At 40.5% G+C, this 19,315-nt stretch overlaps 1 protein-coding gene across 1 annotated transcript in view; it reads left to right on the plus strand.

Moving 5' to 3' along the window:
* MTA3 (metastasis associated 1 family member 3) overlaps positions 1 to 19,315 on the plus strand; it is a 152,567-nt gene that overhangs the window by 97,029 nt on the left and 36,223 nt on the right. Inside the window, exons 9-10 of the mRNA XM_082672083.1 lie at positions 4,529 to 4,717; positions 18,247 to 18,321. Coding sequence (XP_082528209.1) covers positions 4,529 to 4,717; positions 18,247 to 18,321 — 264 coding nt within the window. The remainder of the gene's footprint in view (positions 1 to 4,528; positions 4,718 to 18,246; positions 18,322 to 19,315) is intronic.

The raw sequence follows: 19,315 nt of genomic DNA on the forward strand, positions 1-19,315 counted from the left end.
AGTGAATGACAACCAAGTCAACAAATCTGATTATGAGTGAGGGATTTTGCTTTGAGTACTGTGCATTGAAGCAAAAATTGACTGGATGGCATACTTCTCATATATAAAAATTTTTGCCTTGCTCGTGGTTTGAGATTTACTCATGAGAGTTTCTATTTCTACTTGGAAAAAACCATATGCTCATTAATTTTAAAATAGATTTGATGGTCTGAATGCTATAATTTGTGCTGGAGTTATACATGTAAAATTTTTGTAAAACTCTTAACTGAGCAAATCAATAGTATTGAATATATATGGGAATCAGTTAGCCATTGCCAAAAATAATGTCACGTGTTACAGATTGGGTTCCTGGGAAACACATTCTGAGATGAGATTTGCATGCTGGAAGTTTATTAGGGAGTACTCTTGGGATCAACACCTGTGGAAGAGAAGGGAAGGAGGCAGGATTGAACAGAGGGAGAAGGTAGGCCCTGATACAGTGTGAATGAAAGCCTCACCCTTTACCCTCCTGCATCATTGGATGCTGGCTGCCCCAGGAAGAGGGCATGACCTTGGGTGATGAACCTTTCTGAATTTGAGATCATTCCAAAGAGGAGCAGCGCTGTAGGCTGTTTGCTCACAGCACTTCTAAGCATTGGGTGAATAAGCTCTTAATTCTCAAAAGGGAAAATGCAGTATCTATTACAATGCCCAGAATTTCATTGGCTTATAAACAACAAACATTAATTTCTCATGCACCCCTGTACAGATTGTCTAGGATTCTGCTGAACTGTACTGTGCTGATTCGGGTGAGAAGCTGCAGGTTAGGTCCACATCTGATGCATGTATCTCTCATCCTCTGTTGACAGAAGTCAGTAGCACAAGTCCAAATGCACAGGCTCATGTCAAGGCTCTGTTATGTCACACATCTTAAGAGCCAGTTGGCCACACAAGTCACATGGCCAGGCCCAACCTCAGCAGAGTGGAAGAATATGCTCCCTTGGAGGTCCAGGAGAGGGAGTGAATTTTTGCCAAACAATAGTCCAGTTTACCAAAGTGTGATTCTGCTTAATGAACAAAAGATAAGAATTCCACTGCCAAGATTTCATTGTCACTCTTTCTCCTAAAATACTTCTGTTTGTCATCTCCATCTGTTTTGAATGAGATGAAATGTGACAACACCTTCACCACTATTTGGCAGAGAGAACAGCTTGTGCTGAGTTCTTATGATTTTCAAAATTTAGATTTGAATGGATTTATGTGTATCTGTATCTCTATTGAAAAGATGATATCTTTGCAAAGTATTTATCTGGAGGGAGGATTTTCAGTTTCAAGTTCTTTATCTTATTTTAAATTGAGGTATACATATAATAAAGTGTATTAAGTACACTTAGGTGCACAGCTTATAAATTTTTACATATGTCTACATCCATATAACCACCACCCAGATGTAGATGACGAACAGGGTTCCCTCATGCTTCTTCCCAGTCAATGATCCCCTCTTCTGAGGTAATCATTATTCTGACTTCTCTCATCGTAAATTAATTGTTATTTTTCTCAAAATTCATAAAAATGGAATCAGCCAGTATGTTCTCTTATATGTCTAGCTCTTTGAGTTTTTATCTTAACTGATAAACTGTAAGTTGTTGGTTACATTGTCAAACTCCTACGTCTTTTCTTAGCTTATTTCTGTGAGTCTTCACTGGATGTTGTCTCTTTTGTTTTAGAAACTATATTTTGTGTTTTACTTATTAGCTTTTTGTGGTTGGATTAGACTGTACAAAAGTTCGTTCAGAAGAAGCTTCTATGTATGTCAGAAAGACAGAGTTAATATGGACTGCTAGCAAATAATGTGATCCTCTGGTTTCCTTTGTAAACCTGGCCATTGATTTTTAACAGGATTATTCCTTAGGCATTCCACAGTACCTGTGTCTCCTGGGATGTTTATTTTCTACACATACTGATCATTACTGCACTCTCCCCTGGGCTACGGTCTAAATGTGAAGGCTATGGAGGTTTCATAGCTGTGGTCAGCCTTAGTCCGACTCACTCTTTCCATTTGATCTGTGACACAATGCAGGAGCTAGTTTTCAAAAGCAAATGCTTACTTCAGTGTTCAGTAACACAAACACACTCTGTAAAGAACAGAACCTTTAAAAACAACCTGATCACTTGGGATTTTGATTACAGTCACTTATAGAGGCTAGGATATTACTTTGGTACTTATTAGATAATAAGTACCAAAGCCTTATTAGATAACAGCCCATCGTCATTTTAAAAAGTGCCTATAAGGAAGGCATTTGCATTCATCTACCATGAACAAAAGACTGAAAATCCATTCACGCTTTGAGTGGTTGGTATAATAACAGCTGAGAAAAGCTCATTTAATTCTGTGACTTTTGGTTTCAGAGCACCTGTTCAATATAAAAATTACTTGTATCTCCTGAGGAATCTCAGCAGCAGTTAATTTGTATAATTATTGATTTTGAATACTTTTGTTTTTTTAGTTATCCAGTGTAAATTTAGGAGTTTTAAAAATAGTTGTTTATGGAAATACATTATTATTTGAAGGGACCCCTCAATGCTGTCGATCTGTTCATTTTTATAGATCAGTTATCTAGAAACAATAGTTTTTTAGTTTCAGGGATGGTGTTAAGAGTGTGTAACTGTAACATACAGTTAAAACTGCTGAATCTGTCAAGTGAGAGGTTAGCTACAGACGTGGAATTTAGTTGATTCTGAAGTTTGCAGAGCATAAAGGAAGAATCAAGATCAATTCTAACATTTTTGTAACCCCTGCTGCAGAAGGGTGAGAAGAAATTCACTTGAAAGTTGAAGTTATTATTCCATGACTGTGACACATATAGCAAAAGACCGCACATGGTCAGTATGGTCTTAGTTGTGATTATAACTAGGAAATTGATAATGAAATCCTTACTTGCTTTTGTTTTATGGAATCCAATGATTTATTTTAGGGGAGATGTCAGCCCTTGTTAAAGCAGTTAGTTACTGCCTTTAGCTCTGTCAACAAATTCATATTCAGCATCTTTATGTATCACAGTATAAATACATACTTTTAATGTGTATTTTAGCTAATAATTTTTTTCTCTTTAATAGATGTTAGTTGATATTGGAGCTTATTTTATGCTTTTGTACCAGTGGGGAACTGTCCACTGTCCCCTACCAGATATTTTGGGATCATTTATAAGCTAAATTTTTAAGAAACATAGATGTGACTCTATCCTCATTTATGAAATTTTTAATAATTATCAGAAGACACTTTGTGTAAAAGGTGTAAAACTTGGCTTTCACATGTTAGAAAGTTTGAACAGAACTAGTTCTCACTTGGCAAGGATTTGATCACCAACCAAATCTGTACCACACCTATATGCTTATCCAGACACAACTGACTGTCCTGTTCATCAGTTTTCCTGCTACACATACAAATACGCATGCATATTATGAATAGATCTTTTTAAAATAAGCTAGACCCAAGATACTTCTGAAAAAAGCCACTTATATTATTCTAATCTATCTTTCCTCCTTTCAAATCACTCACCCTTGAAATATATATGAAATCCACACTGGCCCAGGTAGCTGTTCCAAGCAAGCCTGGTCATCTATTCTTGGTCTTACAGAGTTTCAACCAAGTTACTGTTTTTACGTGGATATATAATTTTGTTTGTTTTGTTTTGTTTAACATGGATGTGTAATTTTGTCTTCACCATTCTCAGTTTCATTGTTTTTCCTCTTGTTCTTAGTATATCATTCTCTTGCTCCAACCTGAGAATATTTTTTCTCACTCTGATACATCCTCTGTCTACATATTTTTCCCTTGTCAAGGAAGGCTGTGCCAACCTTATACAATAGCTGAAGTGACTCTGGCACTTTTAACCAAAAGGATGATGGAACTTTCTGGGTTCGCATTTTAATTCCTGGAGGTCCTAGATCTTCATAGTTAGGTTGCTGTAACAAACAAATGCATTTAAAAAAAAATACAGGGCTTCCCTGGTGGCACAGTGGTTGAGAATCTGCCTGCTAATGCAGGGGACACGGGTTCGAGTCCTGGTCTGGGAGGATCCCACATGCCGCGGAGCAACTAGGCCCGTGAACCACAACTACTGAGCCTGCGCGTCTGGAGCCTGTGCTCCGCGACAAGAGAGGCCGTGATAGTGAGAGGCCCGTGCACCACGATGAAGAGTGGCCCCCGCTTGCCACAACTAGAGAAAGCCCTCGCACAGAAACGAAGACCCAACACAGCAAAAATAAATAAATTAATTAATAAACTCCTACCCCCAACATCTTCTAAAAAAAAAGAAAAACCTTAAAAGGTACAAATCAACATGTTCTTAAAAGCAATACGTGGTGTTTTAAATAACTGCATAAATCCATTGTTTAAAATTTTTTTCTTGTGTTATTAAAAAAGTAAATACTAAGTATATTGTTGCTAATTAAGTGCATCATGCATTTTAATATTTCTGTTCTTAAATAATCTAGCAAGTTTGCATTTCTGGCTGATCTTTTCTCTCCATTTTCTTTGTTTTTTTAGTTTCATGCTATGGATACGTTGTATAGGCACAGCTATGATTTGAGCAGTGCAATTAGTGTCTTAGTACCACTTGGGGGACCTGTTTTATGCAGAGATGAAATGGAAGAATGGTCGGCCTCTGAAGCTAGTTTATTTGAAGAGGCACTGGAAAAATATGGCAAAGACTTCAACGACATACGTCAAGACTTTGTAAGTAGAAAATTGTGAATTAAATAAAAGTTGGGGTGGGAATATTTTATCTGTTTTAAAAATTTGGCAAATCTTAAACTATTCATCTAGCAAGCCTCTGACGTAGTAATTTTCATCTGCTCAACGTAGAATGCAGGCCAGTGTTGTGGAGGGAGAAATTGACATTTGTCTTGAGCAGTAATTGTAAGACCCAGGGTCAGGAGGCCCTGAGTTCTTGCTGTAAACCTTGGCAATATGAATTAATCCTCTTCACCTCTCTCTGAGTTCCAAGTTAAAAATATGCACAGCTTTTCTAACCATTTGCACTAAATATTTCTGATCTCTGCTTTTCTTTTTTTTTTTTTTTTTTGCGGTACACAGGCCTCTCACTGTTGTGGCCTCTCCCGTTGCGGAGCACAGGCTCCGGCCCAGCCGCTTCGCGGCATGTGGGATCTTCCCGGACCGGGGCACGAACCCATGTCCCCTGCATCGGCAGGCGGACTCTCAACCACTGTGCCACCAGGGAAGCCCCCTGATCTCTGCTTTTTAAGCTTGTTGCTGTCTTTTAGAACTTCGGTATTTTTCTAGTTATCTTACCAATCATTGAGCTGGAATTTGATACAGACCTCTATTATAGAAACGACCTGTATCAAGCAGAGCAGAAGAATTTGCTTTATGGGTTTTTGATCTTTACTCTTCTTGATGATATGCAGGATCTTACTTGCATTTTAAATACTAGGTAATCTTGTCTACTATTATGTACTTCCTTTGTCTTTGTATTTATGGAATTGCTGTCTTTAATTAACCTTACAGTCTCTTTGAAATGGGGAAATTTCTTTTTGAGAAGTTCATAAATAGCTTTCTATAACAGCCATTCTTTTTTTTCAAAAATATTTGTTTATTCATTCATTTATTTATTTGGCTGCCTCAGGTCTTAATTGTGATGCATAGGATCTTAGTTAAGGCATGTGAGATCTTAGTTGCGGCACGCAGGCTCTCTGTTGCGGTGCACAGGCTTCTCTCTGGTGGCGCACGGGCTTAGTAGTTGCAGCGCATGGGCTCTAGAGCATGCGGGCTCAGTGGTTCTGGCACATGGGCTCTCTAGTTGTGGCAAGCGGGCTCTAGAGCACACGGCTTAGTTGTCCCATGGCATGCAGGATCTTAGTTCCCCGACCTGGGATCAAACCAGCATCCCCTGCATTGCAAGGCCGATTCTTAACCACCGGACCACCAGGGAAGTCCCAGCAGCCATTCTTTTTTAAAAATTATGAAAATAGACTCATTATAGCCTATGAAGTATTTAATGTGAGCTAGGATCCTGCCTTTTATGTCGTTGCATCTTTTTAAAATTATTTCTGAAGGACAATTTTACTTATCTATATGAGTTGATATACTAAATCCTAAACATGATCATTAAAGTTGTTAGTGTCACTGGCATTTGTTTTGGCAAAACTTTACTGACACCCAGATTGTTATGTGTCATGGTTTCAATTTACAGGGTGTGCAGCTGGGAATTTAAAATGCATTGGTGGCATTTAGCTTCAGGTGGTCAGAATAACACAGCAGTGCAATGCTACTAATATAATATAGCTACACCACTAAATAGAAACCGCAAAAACAAAACCCCCTAAAGAGCAAAGGCTGCAGGCCTGATAAAAGAGTAGAAGATGAGAAGTACTAAAGTGAAACTAGTTTTCCCTGCACTGAGTGTGACATGCTCATTTTACGTCCTGATCATCATTCTGAACTCAGTTCAATTCAACAAATGTTTATTAAGCACCTGCAACATACCAGGCCCTTAAGTGTGCACTAGACATGCATCAGAAATGTAATGTGGTCCTTACTTTAGGGAATGATTCATAGTGAAGATCAAGAGATTGAAAGATAAGCCCTCAAATAAAATATAATGTAATTACTTCTGTCAGTAGTAAGAATGAGTATTATGGAAGTGGTGGGAAGGGAACTGTTAGTTGTGCCAGTCAACTCAGGAGTGTCTTCACGGAGTTAACTGGCATTTCATCTGGACCTCTGATGGTAACGGGAGAGAACAGCAGATTGACGGGTATACACTGAGCTGTGAAACTTTTAGACAGCCTTCCTGGGCACTTAATACAGGACTAGGAAATAACTCTGAACAGTAGCTTGGTGCAATATACTTGGACATAGAGGCTGGCATTCATAGAAGGTAAAATAACGGTGTGAAAACGAGTATCACAGCAATAATGCTGTTAAATGGTTTTTTGTTACCTTCATGATCTAACAAAATTCTTGTAAATCTGTGGCATGATCAAGTTTTTCTGAAGGTGGTTAGAATGCTTGTTGATGAGCCAGTCCACATTAGGTTTGTTGTATTTTGGAGCTTGGTATTGGCCGCCAGTGTCAAAAAGCTTAGATAGACCATCAGGAGGCTAACGCTTCAGAGGGTTTGTGTTTTGTGTAGTTTTGAGTGTTTGTTTGTTTTTTGAGATCCTTAGGCTTTGTTTTGTTTGTTTATTTATTTATTTTTATTGAAATATAGTTGATTTACAGTGTTAATTTCTGCTAAGCCTACAGCTAACATCATCCTCATTGGTGAAAAGCAGGTACATGAAAAGGTGTTCAAGGGACTTCCCTGGTGGTCCAGTGTTAAGACTCCTTGCTTCCACTGCGGGGGGCGTGGGTTTGATCCCTGGTCAGGGAACTAAGGTCCTGTATGCTGTGTGGTGTGGTCAAAACAAACAAACAAGAAAGGTGTTCAACATCACTAATCATCAGGGAAAACCACCATGAGATATTGCCTCATACCTCTTAGGATGGCTATTATTTTTTTAAAAATGAGAGATAACAGACGTTGGTGAGGATGTGGAGAAGCATTGTCATTAATTCTTCTTTAAATGTTTGGTGAAGTCATCTTGTCCTGGGCTTTTCTTTGTTGGAAGGTTTTTGATTACTGATTCAGTCTTCTGTTCACAGTTTCTATTTCTTCATGATTCAGTCTGGATAGGTTATATATTTCTAGGAATTTATCCATTTTTTCTAGATTATCCAATTTGTTGGCATGTAATTGTTCATAGCAGTCTCTTAGGATCCTTTTATATTTCTGCGATATCGTTTGTGATGTCTCTTCTTTCACTTCTGATTTTATTTATTTCAGTCTTCTCTCTTTTTTCTTAGTATAGCCAGTGGTTTGTCAATTTTGCTTATCTTTTCAAAAAACCGGCTCTTAGTCTATAGATCTTTTCTGTTGTTTTCCTTGTTTCTACTTCATTTATTTCTGCTGTGATCTTCTTTTTCTGCCAATTGGAATCACTCTCTTTTCAGTCTTTGTTTATCCTTTCCTCCTCTGACTGGATAATGTCTAAGGACCTGTCTTTGAGTTCACAGATTTTTCTGCTTGATCAAGTCTGTTGTTGATGATCTGCCTTGTATTTTTCATTTAATTCATTGTATTCTTCAGCTCTAGAATTTGTTTGGGTTTTCTAAAATGATTTCTCTCTGTTGAACTTCTTGTTTTGTTTGTATATTGTTTTCCTAATTTCATTGAGTTTTCTATCTGCATTTTCTTGTAGCTCACTCAACTTCGTTAAAACAATTATTCTGAATTCTTTGTCTGGGAAATCCTAGATCTCTATTTCTGTGGGATCAGTTCCTGGAAAATTACTGTGTTCCTTTGCGGGTGTCATGTTTCTTTAATTTTCCATGTTTCTCATAACCTCGTGTTAATTTCTGTGCATTTGACTGAGCAGACATTACAGACTGGTCTTAGTGGGGAAAGACCTTCACCTGCAGGTGGGTGCAAGGGTACCAGGCAAGTGGGGTGCATTGGTTCTAGCTCCTGGGAAGGCCCATTGGCATAGTGCGCATTCAGCTTTATCAGCTGAGGTCAGTGTCAGTAAAGATTGCAACGGCCAAGGGTGCAGGTGTCTGCTGCAACAGAGAGGGCTGTTGGGGTCTTCAATGGCAAAGGCTGCTGGGGACCTCCTGATCTCTCTTTCTCCCACAGCGTATGTCATTGGCGAGGGGATGTCTCTTGGCTCTGGGTCTGGCTTGGAGTGCCCTCATGGTGGCAGTGGTGCCTGAGGTGTGGGCATGCTTGGGTCAGCCCCTGAGCCGGGAGTGGAGTGTGTGTGCTCACAGAGTGACTGAAGCATATGATCTGGTGCCTGTGAAGCGAGTGCATGTCGAGCAGCCAGGGCTCTGGGGTCTGGGGTGTGCACATCTTCTGGAAGGAGTACAGCAGCGTCTCCTTCTCTAGGAGGCCAGCAGCAGCAGTGGCTCTTGATTACCTCGGCGGCAGGAGCTGCCGGTTTCTTCTGCACAGGAGCCTGCTGAGGTCCACTCCAACAAACACTACAGAGTCCTACTGTACAAGCTGTAGGGATTCCTCAGCAGCTGTCTTGGGTGCTCCTGAGGTCCTCCGTGACCAGGGCTGCCAGGCTTCTCTGCAGAGCAGGCCACTGGTGACTGCAGTGGTATCCAGTGTGTGGCTTATACTGATGGCCTCCACCCTTCGTTGTTCTTAGCAGTTTCCAGATGTCTCAGCTAAAGTCCATCTCCTCGGTGATCCTCTCTGTGTACTCTCTGTGCAGTTATTCTCCATTTTTTGCTGCACTGTGTTGCTGTAGGTTCTTCTTTGACTCTTGCATCTTCCCAGGGCAATTTTCATTTGTTGATAGCTATCTAATTATCGTTTTTTGTGGGGTTTCAAAGGCTGGTATGTCCTCCTCTTGCTGGCGTATCTCTTCCTGTCCATTTTGTCTAGTTTGTTGTCATAAAGTTATTCATAATCTCATTATACTTTTAAGTTCTGTGGGATGGATTTGTAGTGATATCCCCTCAGATATTCCTGATACTGGTAATTTAGCTTTTCTTTTTTCCTCATTAGTCTGGCTAAGGGTTTATCAATTTTATTGACCTTTGCAAAGAACCAGTTTTTTAAAAATAACTAATTAATTAATTTTTGGCTGCATTGGGTCTTCGTTGCTATGCGTAGGCTTTCTCTAGTTGTGGTGAGCGGGGGCTTCTCTTGTTGAGGAGGGCGGGCTCTAGGCGCGTGGGCTTCAGTAGTTGTTGCACACATGCTCAGTAGTTGTGGCGCACAGGCCTAGTTGCTCCACGGCATGTGAGACCTTCCCGGACCAGGGATCGAACCTGTGTCCCCTGCGTTGGCAAACGGATTCTTAACCACTACGCCACCAGGGAAATCCCAAGAACCAGTTTTTGATTTGATTGATTTTGCTGTTTTCTATTCCATTGATTTCTGCTTTTATGTTTATTATTTCTTTCCTTCAGCTTGCTCTGAGCTTCTGTGCTTTTATCTTTTCCTAGTATTTTTTTAAGGTTGGAGCTTAGATCATTAATTTGAAACTTTGCATCTCATGTAACCATTTATTGTTAATACTCTTGGCTGACAATGAATTCAGCTTTTGACTGAGAATGACTTCTGCCTTGTCCGAAAAACTTTACTGTCCCCTTTGAAGAGAGATTTCATTCTTTATAGAATTCGCTAAAAATTTTTTTCCTCTTTGAGTATTCTAAAGATGTCTGTCTATCTGGCTTACGTAGTTTCTGATGAGAAGTTCCTATGTATGTAAATGTTTCTTTTTCTTTGTGCTCAAGATTTTCCCTTTACTTTTGTTTTACTGCTACAGTATGAACCTGTAGTAGTAAACCAAAAGCCCTGGCAGGCTTTTCTTTATAATTATTCTACTTGTAGTTCACTGAGTCTCCTAGAGCTGAGATTTGTTGTTTATGTGTTAGTTTGTATAATTGGTATTGATCTGTCTTCTAGTGCACTAACTCTTTTCTTGGCTATGTCCAGTATACCAATAAACTTGTTAAAGGAATTCTTCAAATAGGATATATTTTCCTAACAGTCATATTTTATTTTTATGCTTTTTATCTCTGTATAAATTTCCCATCTATTCATGTGCACGGTCTGCCTTTTCAACTAGATCCTTTAGTATATTAATATAGTCTCTAGTTGGCCAGGTTTGGATCTCATTGTTGTTCTGGTTACCTTCAGTGTACCACTGTACTGGAAGGCTTAATATTTCATGTATGACCTTTATATCTTTGAGCCTCACAGGGCCCCCAAAGCTTAACTGAATCTCCCCATTTTTGCCGGAGATGCAAAATCCTTTCCTGCCTGGCTAATTCACCTACACCCCCACCCAGCCTTGAAACTAATGGGTTTCACTTCCCTTGCCAGCAGGCAGAATTATTCTCACAAGCCAATCACATCCTCCTGTGGGAACCTTCTTCCGGAACCAGGGCATACCGCACCCTCTTGTTACGCAAAGCCGCACTTCCACAGCCCCTACTGGGCTCACTATTCCCAAGTACAACCCCTGTGTGGCCCTACATGGTGTGTAGTGTCCTCTTCCCCCAGACCGTGAGTATAAGTGACTAATAAACTGCTGTCAGTCTCATCTAGTTTGTCTCCAGTGTCATGTGTCGTATGTCTGAGCACCTTCCACTGTCTTGAGGGGCGGGTCCCTCCCTCGCTGGTGGGATGAATAGGAGGTGAACTGAACATCCACAGACTTCATAGACTTACCTATGCTTAATGTAGGGCCTGAAAAGCAGAAGGGTCTTTTTCTTGTGTTCCTGTCCCATCCTTAGCAGGCCTTGCACTGCAGAGCCTGTCTCCACATTTTGCCCTTCCCCCTGTGGTAGTATGGTGTTGCAAGTCCACGGTGAGGGCACAGGGAGTTTCTTAGCTGTCCTGTTCCTGCCCCAGACTTTGGTAGGCTTTGTGTGCCTGAGTCTCAGCGGTGGAGCTCCCACAGCAGTTCTGTTCTTCCCCCAGCTCCCTTGTGGCAACCGGTCTCTGCTTTGTGTAGCCTTTTATTAGCAGGGCTTTTTGGATGTGAGCAAATTTCCTGTCCCCCTCCACTGGCCACCGCACTTTGCCTGGGACTTGGGGGTGGGATGGTTTCTAGTCCGTCTCCAGTGGCAGACACTTTTGCTTTGTATGAGAGAAGGATCTAAGAGAAGGATCTGGGAAGCGGTTTTCTGGCCTGGTCCCCAGTGGCAGCAGATCACCGTTGTGCACACCCACACCACCACCAATGGGCAGGTTTCTTGCCCTGTCCCAATTCTTTCTGCTGAACATCTGATGGAGGAAAAGGGGTGTGTCGATGCCCTCTGTGCACTGCTTTATTTAGCTTCATCTTCTTACCAAGGTTGATAAGTTGTGTGTTCATTTTCATTCCTTGATTTTTCCTTATGGTTTCCTTTTTGATCCTTGGATTATTTAGAAGTAAGTTCCACATATTTGTAGGGTTTTTTTCCCCATATATTTTTTGGTTATGAATTCTGGTTTAATTCTGTTGTGTTCAGAAAACATACTTTGTTAAATACACACACACATACACACACACATAAATTTTACATTTTGAAGACTCGATTGATTCTACTGGTTTGGTTTGGTGAATGCACCATGTGCTCTTGAAAAGAACAGATATTTTGCTGTTAGGTATAATATTCTATAAATGCTACTTGGGTCAAGTTTATTGATAATGTTGTTCAAGTCTTCTGGAGCCTTACTGATTTTCTGCCCACTTGTTGTGTTACTTGTTGAGAGAGCAGTATTAAAAGTCTCTAGCTTATAATTGTAGATTTTTCTATTTTTCTTTTCAATTGTATTAGGTTTTTGCTTTAAATATATTGAATCTCTGTTGGTGGACACATACCTATTTAGGATTGTTATATTCTTGTGATGATTCGACCTTTTTATCTTCACATCATGCTTCTTTATCCATGGGTAATATACCTTGTGACAAAGTCTAATTTTTCTCCTATTAATATAACCACTCCGGATTTATTGTTTACATGATATATTTTGTTTCCATCCTTTTACTTTTATTTATTTCCAAAGTGGGCTTTTTGTAAACAGAATACAGTTGAATTTTCTTTTCACCCCCAACCAATCTAACAATCTCTGCCTTTTACTTAGAGTGTTTAGACCACTTGCCTTTAATATAGTTATTAATAATATAATTATCAGTTTAAATCCATCATTTTACCCTGAGTTTTCCATTTGTCCCATTGTCCTTTATTCCTCCCCCCACACTTTTTTAAAAATTTTATTTATTTTATTTTTTTGGCTGCGTTGCGTCTTCATTGCTGCACAGGGGCTACTCTTTGTTGTGGTGCGCGGGCTTCTCATTGCGGTGGCTTCTCGTTGCGGAGCATGGGCTCTAGGTATACGGGCTTCAGTAGTTGTGGCACGCGGACTCAGTAGTTGTGGCAGGCAGGCTCAGTAGTTGTGGCTTGCAGGCTCTAGAGCGCAGGCTCAGTAGTTGTGGCACACGGGCTTAGTTGCTCCGCGGCATGTGGGATCTTCCCGGACCAGGGCTCAAACTTGTGTCCCCTGCCTTGGCAGGTGGATTCTTAACCACTGCGTCACCAGGGAAGCCCCTCTTCCCCCTTTCTTTTTTTTTCCTTTTTTTTTTTTGGCGGTACGCGGGCCTCTCACTGTTGTGGCCTCTCCCGTTGCGGAGCACAGGCTCCGGACGCGCAGGCTCAGCGGCCATGGCTCACGGGCCCAGCCGCTCCGCGGCATGTGGGATCTTCCCGGACCAGGGCACGCACCCGTGTCACCTGCATCGGCAGGCAGACTCTCAACCACTGCACCACCAGGGAAGCCCCCCACCCCCTTTCTTGATTAATTTTTTATGATGCTCATTTCATCTCTCCTGGTGGCTTACTAACTAAACTTTTGTTTAGTGGTTTACAATATATATCTTTAATGTACCACAGTTTACCTTCAATCAAATTCTGCTTAGATCACATAGATTATAAGAACCATGAAACAGTACACTTCTAGTTCTTCCTTCCCATTCTTGTGCTTTTGTCGTCATACATTTTATTTCTGTACATGTTCTAAGCCCCACAGTGCATTATTAATGTTTCTTGCTTTAGGCAATCAGTGATCTTTTAAAAAGTTTAATCCCCCCCATGTTTATTTACTTATTGTTACTTATTTTTTAAAAATTACCATTTCTGCCCCTCTTCATTTCTTTGTGTACATTCAAATTTCCACCCCCACCTATGGATTTCTCAGGTCTCCTCCACTGGCTCAGTTCTTTCTGATGGACACCTGATAGAGATCTCTGGCAAATGTGTTTGGATTCCGCTTGTGTCTAGAGCTTCCACAGATGCTAAACAGTTGTCCTAGCCCACTGTTGACCTTTAATAATCTGGTAACTTTTTTGTTGTTCATCACCTGTTTCTTTTATGCTCTGCCAAAGTAAAAATACTTAGAGTCCTGTCTGTCCTTGGAGTGACTTGGGAATTTAGTTCAGTTGATTGTCTTGTAATCTTAGCTCTCTGATGGACTAAAGAGTTGGTGTGGTTTTATAAATTATCTGTTTCTTTCCTCATCTTTGGAGTGGGGATGACATTCTCTTGTGGATTTCTACATCCTAAACAGAACCTGAAATATGCAGAGGAACCTGAAAAATTCGAAGTGCAAAACAGCAAAGTCCTTCCCTCTTCATACAGTGGAGTGAGTCCTTTGCCATAGAAACTCTTTTAGCAAAGGGCATTTCCTGGCTGTTGTATCTTTTAGACTTCAGTTGCAGATGACAAAAATATTGGAGCTGTTTTAAACAGAATGGGATTTAACTTTAGAAATTAGTTGCTTAAAATCATTGATAGGGTTGGAGAAGTAGGCTCAAGCTGGACCTCAGAATAGTCCCACAGAAATGGTTCCACAAGTGAGCTCTTAACCTCTGCCCCATATGGAAATTGAGAAGCTGCTGGGTTAACTTCTGGGCCAGGATCACACTACTTTAGCCGTGATCTTGAGATCAGGAAACCTCTAGCAGCGTCATTGGCTCTAGAACAATTTTGTGCCTCCTACTTCTGCTGCAGCAAAATGGATCCCTTGTGCACCATCCACTCTATGCCTGCTTAATTCACTTCTGAATTTGTCTTATACACATACATCTGATTGGCAGAGATAAATCCAAGGGGGTCTTGGACATATAATGTTGGATTTCTGGCCTTTGTAGCATAAGCAAGTGAACTAGAGGGAAGTTGGAAAGGATACTGAGCAAGTCATAATTAGAGACGACAGAATCCATTTGAGTGAGCTATTAGGAGGAGACAGAAATTTATTAAAGGCTGTCAGAAGGCTAACAGACGTTAGCCAGGGATCCACGTTTCGATGCTTCACAGACAGGACTTGTGAAGCCAAGAGCAGTATCTAACCCCACAATGGCAGTGCTCTAGCAGGAGCCCCACTACAGCAGCTGCTACCTCTACTCAGCAATCTTGCATGATTCTGTTCTACCTTGACTCTGTCAGTAAGTGCCACGTATCTAGGGTCTATTCTTAGAACACTTCACTTTTTACCAATTTTTGTATTAGAGTACTTTTGATTATAAGTGAGAGAAACTCAACCTCATCTAGTTTAGAATAAAGGATAGATACTTTGGTTATATTAGTCAGGGTTCTTAGTTGGTAAGTACAGATTTCACTATAATTTGAACCAAAAGGCATATAGGATATTAGGTTCTCATAAAATCTCTGGGAAGACTAGAGAACCAGGTTTGGATGCTGCACTTCCAGAAACAGTGGAAAGACCCATGCCCTCTGCTGCTTGGAATCCATGATGTCAAACATGGATGGCAGAAAAGTCAACACACATGCCCCAGAAGAACGTGGTATCCCAGCCATTGTTCTTGCCGAACTATCCAGTCTCCCTGCATGCAGCCTTATTCTGATGTTGCTAACTCCTGTACCTAAATGTCATTCACATTTGTCAGCTTGGCTAAACCTGGCCTGTATGTCTGCATCCTTGTTCAAGAGTGTCTGGGGAAAATGTATTTAGAGCTTCAAGGAAGGTAAGCTGGAAGTAGTTTGGAAATGGGTGTACAGTTTATGCCACCACCCACTTCTTTGACTACTTAACATCCATCCTTGCCGTCTCTACATGCTTCCTTTCCAGACATCAACTTTACAACAATAGTAATTATCCCTGAATCATTAGAAATATGGTACTATTTCCTTAAATGGGGAGGCTTAAATTTAACGTCACAGCATCCATCTCTGGTTGCTGTTTATTCCTCTTCTGGTTTTAGCCACAACTCTGTCTTTATAGCTTGTAACTTCTGCATTAAATTATAAAGGTAAAAACACCACCACCAACAGACCTTATATAAAAAATAGAAAGGGAATTGGGTGCAGAAGGAAAATAATTACACTGAGCAAGGAAGAAAACACAGATAGCTTCGTTAGTCTTCCGTTCTTCCTGATGCCTTCATTGTCATTCAGGATAGAACAGCGCGTGCGCGGGCGCGCGCGCGCGCGCACAGTTCTCCCCTTCGTATCTTAGATGACCAGAGTTCTTAGTCTGGTGGGGTGACCCAAACCTTCATTCTTGCAGGTTGTGGGCCCTGGGTTACAAGAAGTGTTTTGTGGGAGTAAGTCATTCATAAGTCTGTGTGTGCTATTGCTAGTCAATAGCACAGAAAAGGCAAATCATATCTAGAATAATTGTCCATTCAATGAAAACAGGTAACTGCTGAGAGTCTAATCTAACTGACATGTTACCAGGAATGGTGCCATGTTGGAGGCCCAGTGTACTCTGTTCCTTGCAGATTAGACAGTTGGAGTAATCAGATCAGAATGGGTGAGAGGACATCCCTGTGGTGGCATCCACAGGTGTGCCCATTTTGTTTACGTGTCCTTTGAGCAGTCATTGGGTAGCTAGGGAAAGAGGCTGGCTTATAGCCATAGGGATCATCTTATCCAGCAGACGAGTGAAAAACCTCTTTTGCAGAGGAGGCTTTGTGACCATGGGGGCTCAAATATCCTCACAGCCAGGCCCACCCTCAGATGTCTGACCCACAAACCTCTTTTATAAGCATCATTGTTACCAGTCCTCTAATCTCATTCCTTTCAAGTCCCTGATCATTGTGACAAGTAAATAACCATTGTCCATGGATGGGTATGGATTAGTACCTCTGGCCATCTCTCTTGCAACTCAAAGTAGAAAACCAGATGTCCACTCTAATGTTCTGCCCTCCAAAAGGATCTCCTTCTTCACTGGGCTTCACAGTCACTCCTGCCTGGGGCTGAAATGCTGCAGCAGTATAATTCCAGTCGGTGCCCCTACATCACGCGGAGCCATCTGCCACATTCGGATTTTTTCCTCTTCAGTTGACGTGTTGGAACTCCCATGGAAGCTGAGTGAGGGTTGAGGGAGAAAGGATGCTACCTCAGGAGTGTGACCTACACTGCTCCTGGATGAGCGTGTGCTGGTGCCGAGTCCAGCTGATTAGGACTTTATGGCTTGGATAAAATCTGGCTCGTGAGGAAGCTCAGGTTACAGGGTCACTTGGTTTTCTTTTCTCAGGCTTCCAGGTAAATTGCATGCCTGGGCCTATTTCCCAGAAGAAGAATAATTAAGGGGATAAGAGGTTTTGGCTTGCTTAAAACCCTGGGAGACTATGCCTCAGCTGTCCTGTGAGGTGTTGCTGTAGTTGGCTCCTTAACGCCATCCCTCAGACACTTTCAGCTCCATTAGATTGCTTGTTAAATGGGAGAAAATTATGTTTGCTTTAACTGCAATCCAAATGCCAGCTGTGCCGATCTGTTCCTGTAAGGAGACCACATTTGTTGACGTTGCCACCCAGTTAAGTTTTAAAATAACGTCCTTTTTCTAAACTCCATTTATTTTTCTCTTCAGACCAAACAGGTGAGTTAAATGTGAAGATGACAGGAATTGCATGGTTGTTGTACATGTGGGTCATAAACAGACCCCTAGCTGCACTGGGGTCTGGGAAGAACTATTTTAACTCTAAACCCAGTGGTGCATTAGGGCAAGCTGGGAGTCAGAGGGTGCTGAGTCATCTATCAGTAAAATCTGCCACGACAGCTAAAAATCGAATGTTATCAGTCATTTTGTTTGATCTGCCCTGATTTGCATCTTGGAAGACTAACAGATCTCCCTTTACAGAGGGACATATTAAATATATTCTTTCATTGTGGGTCTCATAAGTAAAGGCTCATTTGGCCATTTTGAATAATTATGGAACGTAGCAGACAAGCTTCCTATTTTTCTAGTATGTACCACACTTGGCTATGTTCTTTTTCAGAGATTTAGGTTTTCATTTTATTTACAACAAAATAGATCAGAATAGAGCAGTTTTGGAAAGGATGAGAAATATTATACCAGAGACCAATGACCCCCAGTTGTAGGTGGCATCTTTGGAAGTTGAAGAACTCAGTCCAGATTCTTTAAAATATCATTTCTAAAAATTGTACTTCCACCCCACCTATAGCCCGAGAAAAACTGAGTAAGTCATGAAATATTTTCAGTCGTAAGGTTTATAATTTTTAACAGAATGGGAGTTGAGAAATGGAATGTGCATCTCTAGCTGAATAGAACTTGTTTGGGGACCCTTTTGCTCAGAATTAATTTCAGTTTTTCAAACATTTCTTCTAGAATGCATCTTCCATGTGGATTATTACCTCCTTATTTTTAAGAAGTGGTTTTAAAGGAAAAGAGTTTCTACGGTAGCTTGTTTTCATTATCATGTTAAATTTTTTTTCAGCTCCCTTGGAAATCATTGACTAGCATCATTGAATATTATTACATGTGGAAAACTACTGACAGATATGTGCAGCAGGTAATTTTTTCATATTGCTACCAATACAATTGCATTAAAATGAACTTTCTATTTATACATTAATATTTCTTAGCAATATGCTTAGTTTTAAATTTGTTTTGTTTGCTTTATCTTTTCTAGACCATTTTAAAGTACATGATTTCATATCTTTAACATATTATTTTAAGATTTTAGTCTCGTATTTTCTTTACTTCCGATTCCATTATGATAAATATTTTGGACAGACAGCAGGGAAAGATACCAATAGAGAGGTGTTATTTTCCTTGCAGGTGCCTGGTGCTTCATCTCTTTGTGAGTATAGTTGACAGGAGTGACTTAAACTGTGTAAAAGATCTTCTGAACCCTCCTAGACATTTTTGTGGTTATACCCCCTAAGTCTTTGACCTTAACTGTAGTAGTTAGTCTTTGCTAGTTTGATACTTCGTACATAAGCACGCAACTTTTTTTTCTAAAATTATCTCTAAAAGCAGGGAATCACTTATTTTGTAAATTCTCCCCAAATGTCCCAAATTGAGGTAATTCTCTCAGTTACCTGTTTTGAGTAATACTACTTTTTGGGGAAAGGTACATTTTCCTCAAGTGACCTCAGTCAGTATATTATATTCTTCTAGTTAACATGTCAGAACTGGTAAAGGGGCAAGTATATTTAACACAGACATTATTTTTCCTAAGTATATGATCACCCAGTGGCAAGTGTTAGATGCTATAAAAATACAATTTAAAGATCACTTTAAAAATTACCGTAGTGAGTCGTTGAGGTTGTGAATAGTGAATAAATACCCATGGCTTGTTGAAAAATTCCCAGCATCACATCATATATAATTCAGAAAGTGCTCATTTCAAACTAGCATCCAAATCCAGGCAAGATGGTTCTTTAGGACATTAGTCTGCCATCTTCTCGCCTGTTGGCTTTCCTAATAAAGTTGTTCCCCCACCACCACCCCCCCACCACCCCAAATACTTACTTCAAACAACTTAGGTAGCATGAAGACCA

This window comes from Grampus griseus (assembly GCF_964374135.1).
Source record: "Grampus griseus genome assembly, chromosome: 15".
NCBI lineage: Eukaryota > Metazoa > Chordata > Mammalia > Artiodactyla > Delphinidae > Grampus > Grampus griseus.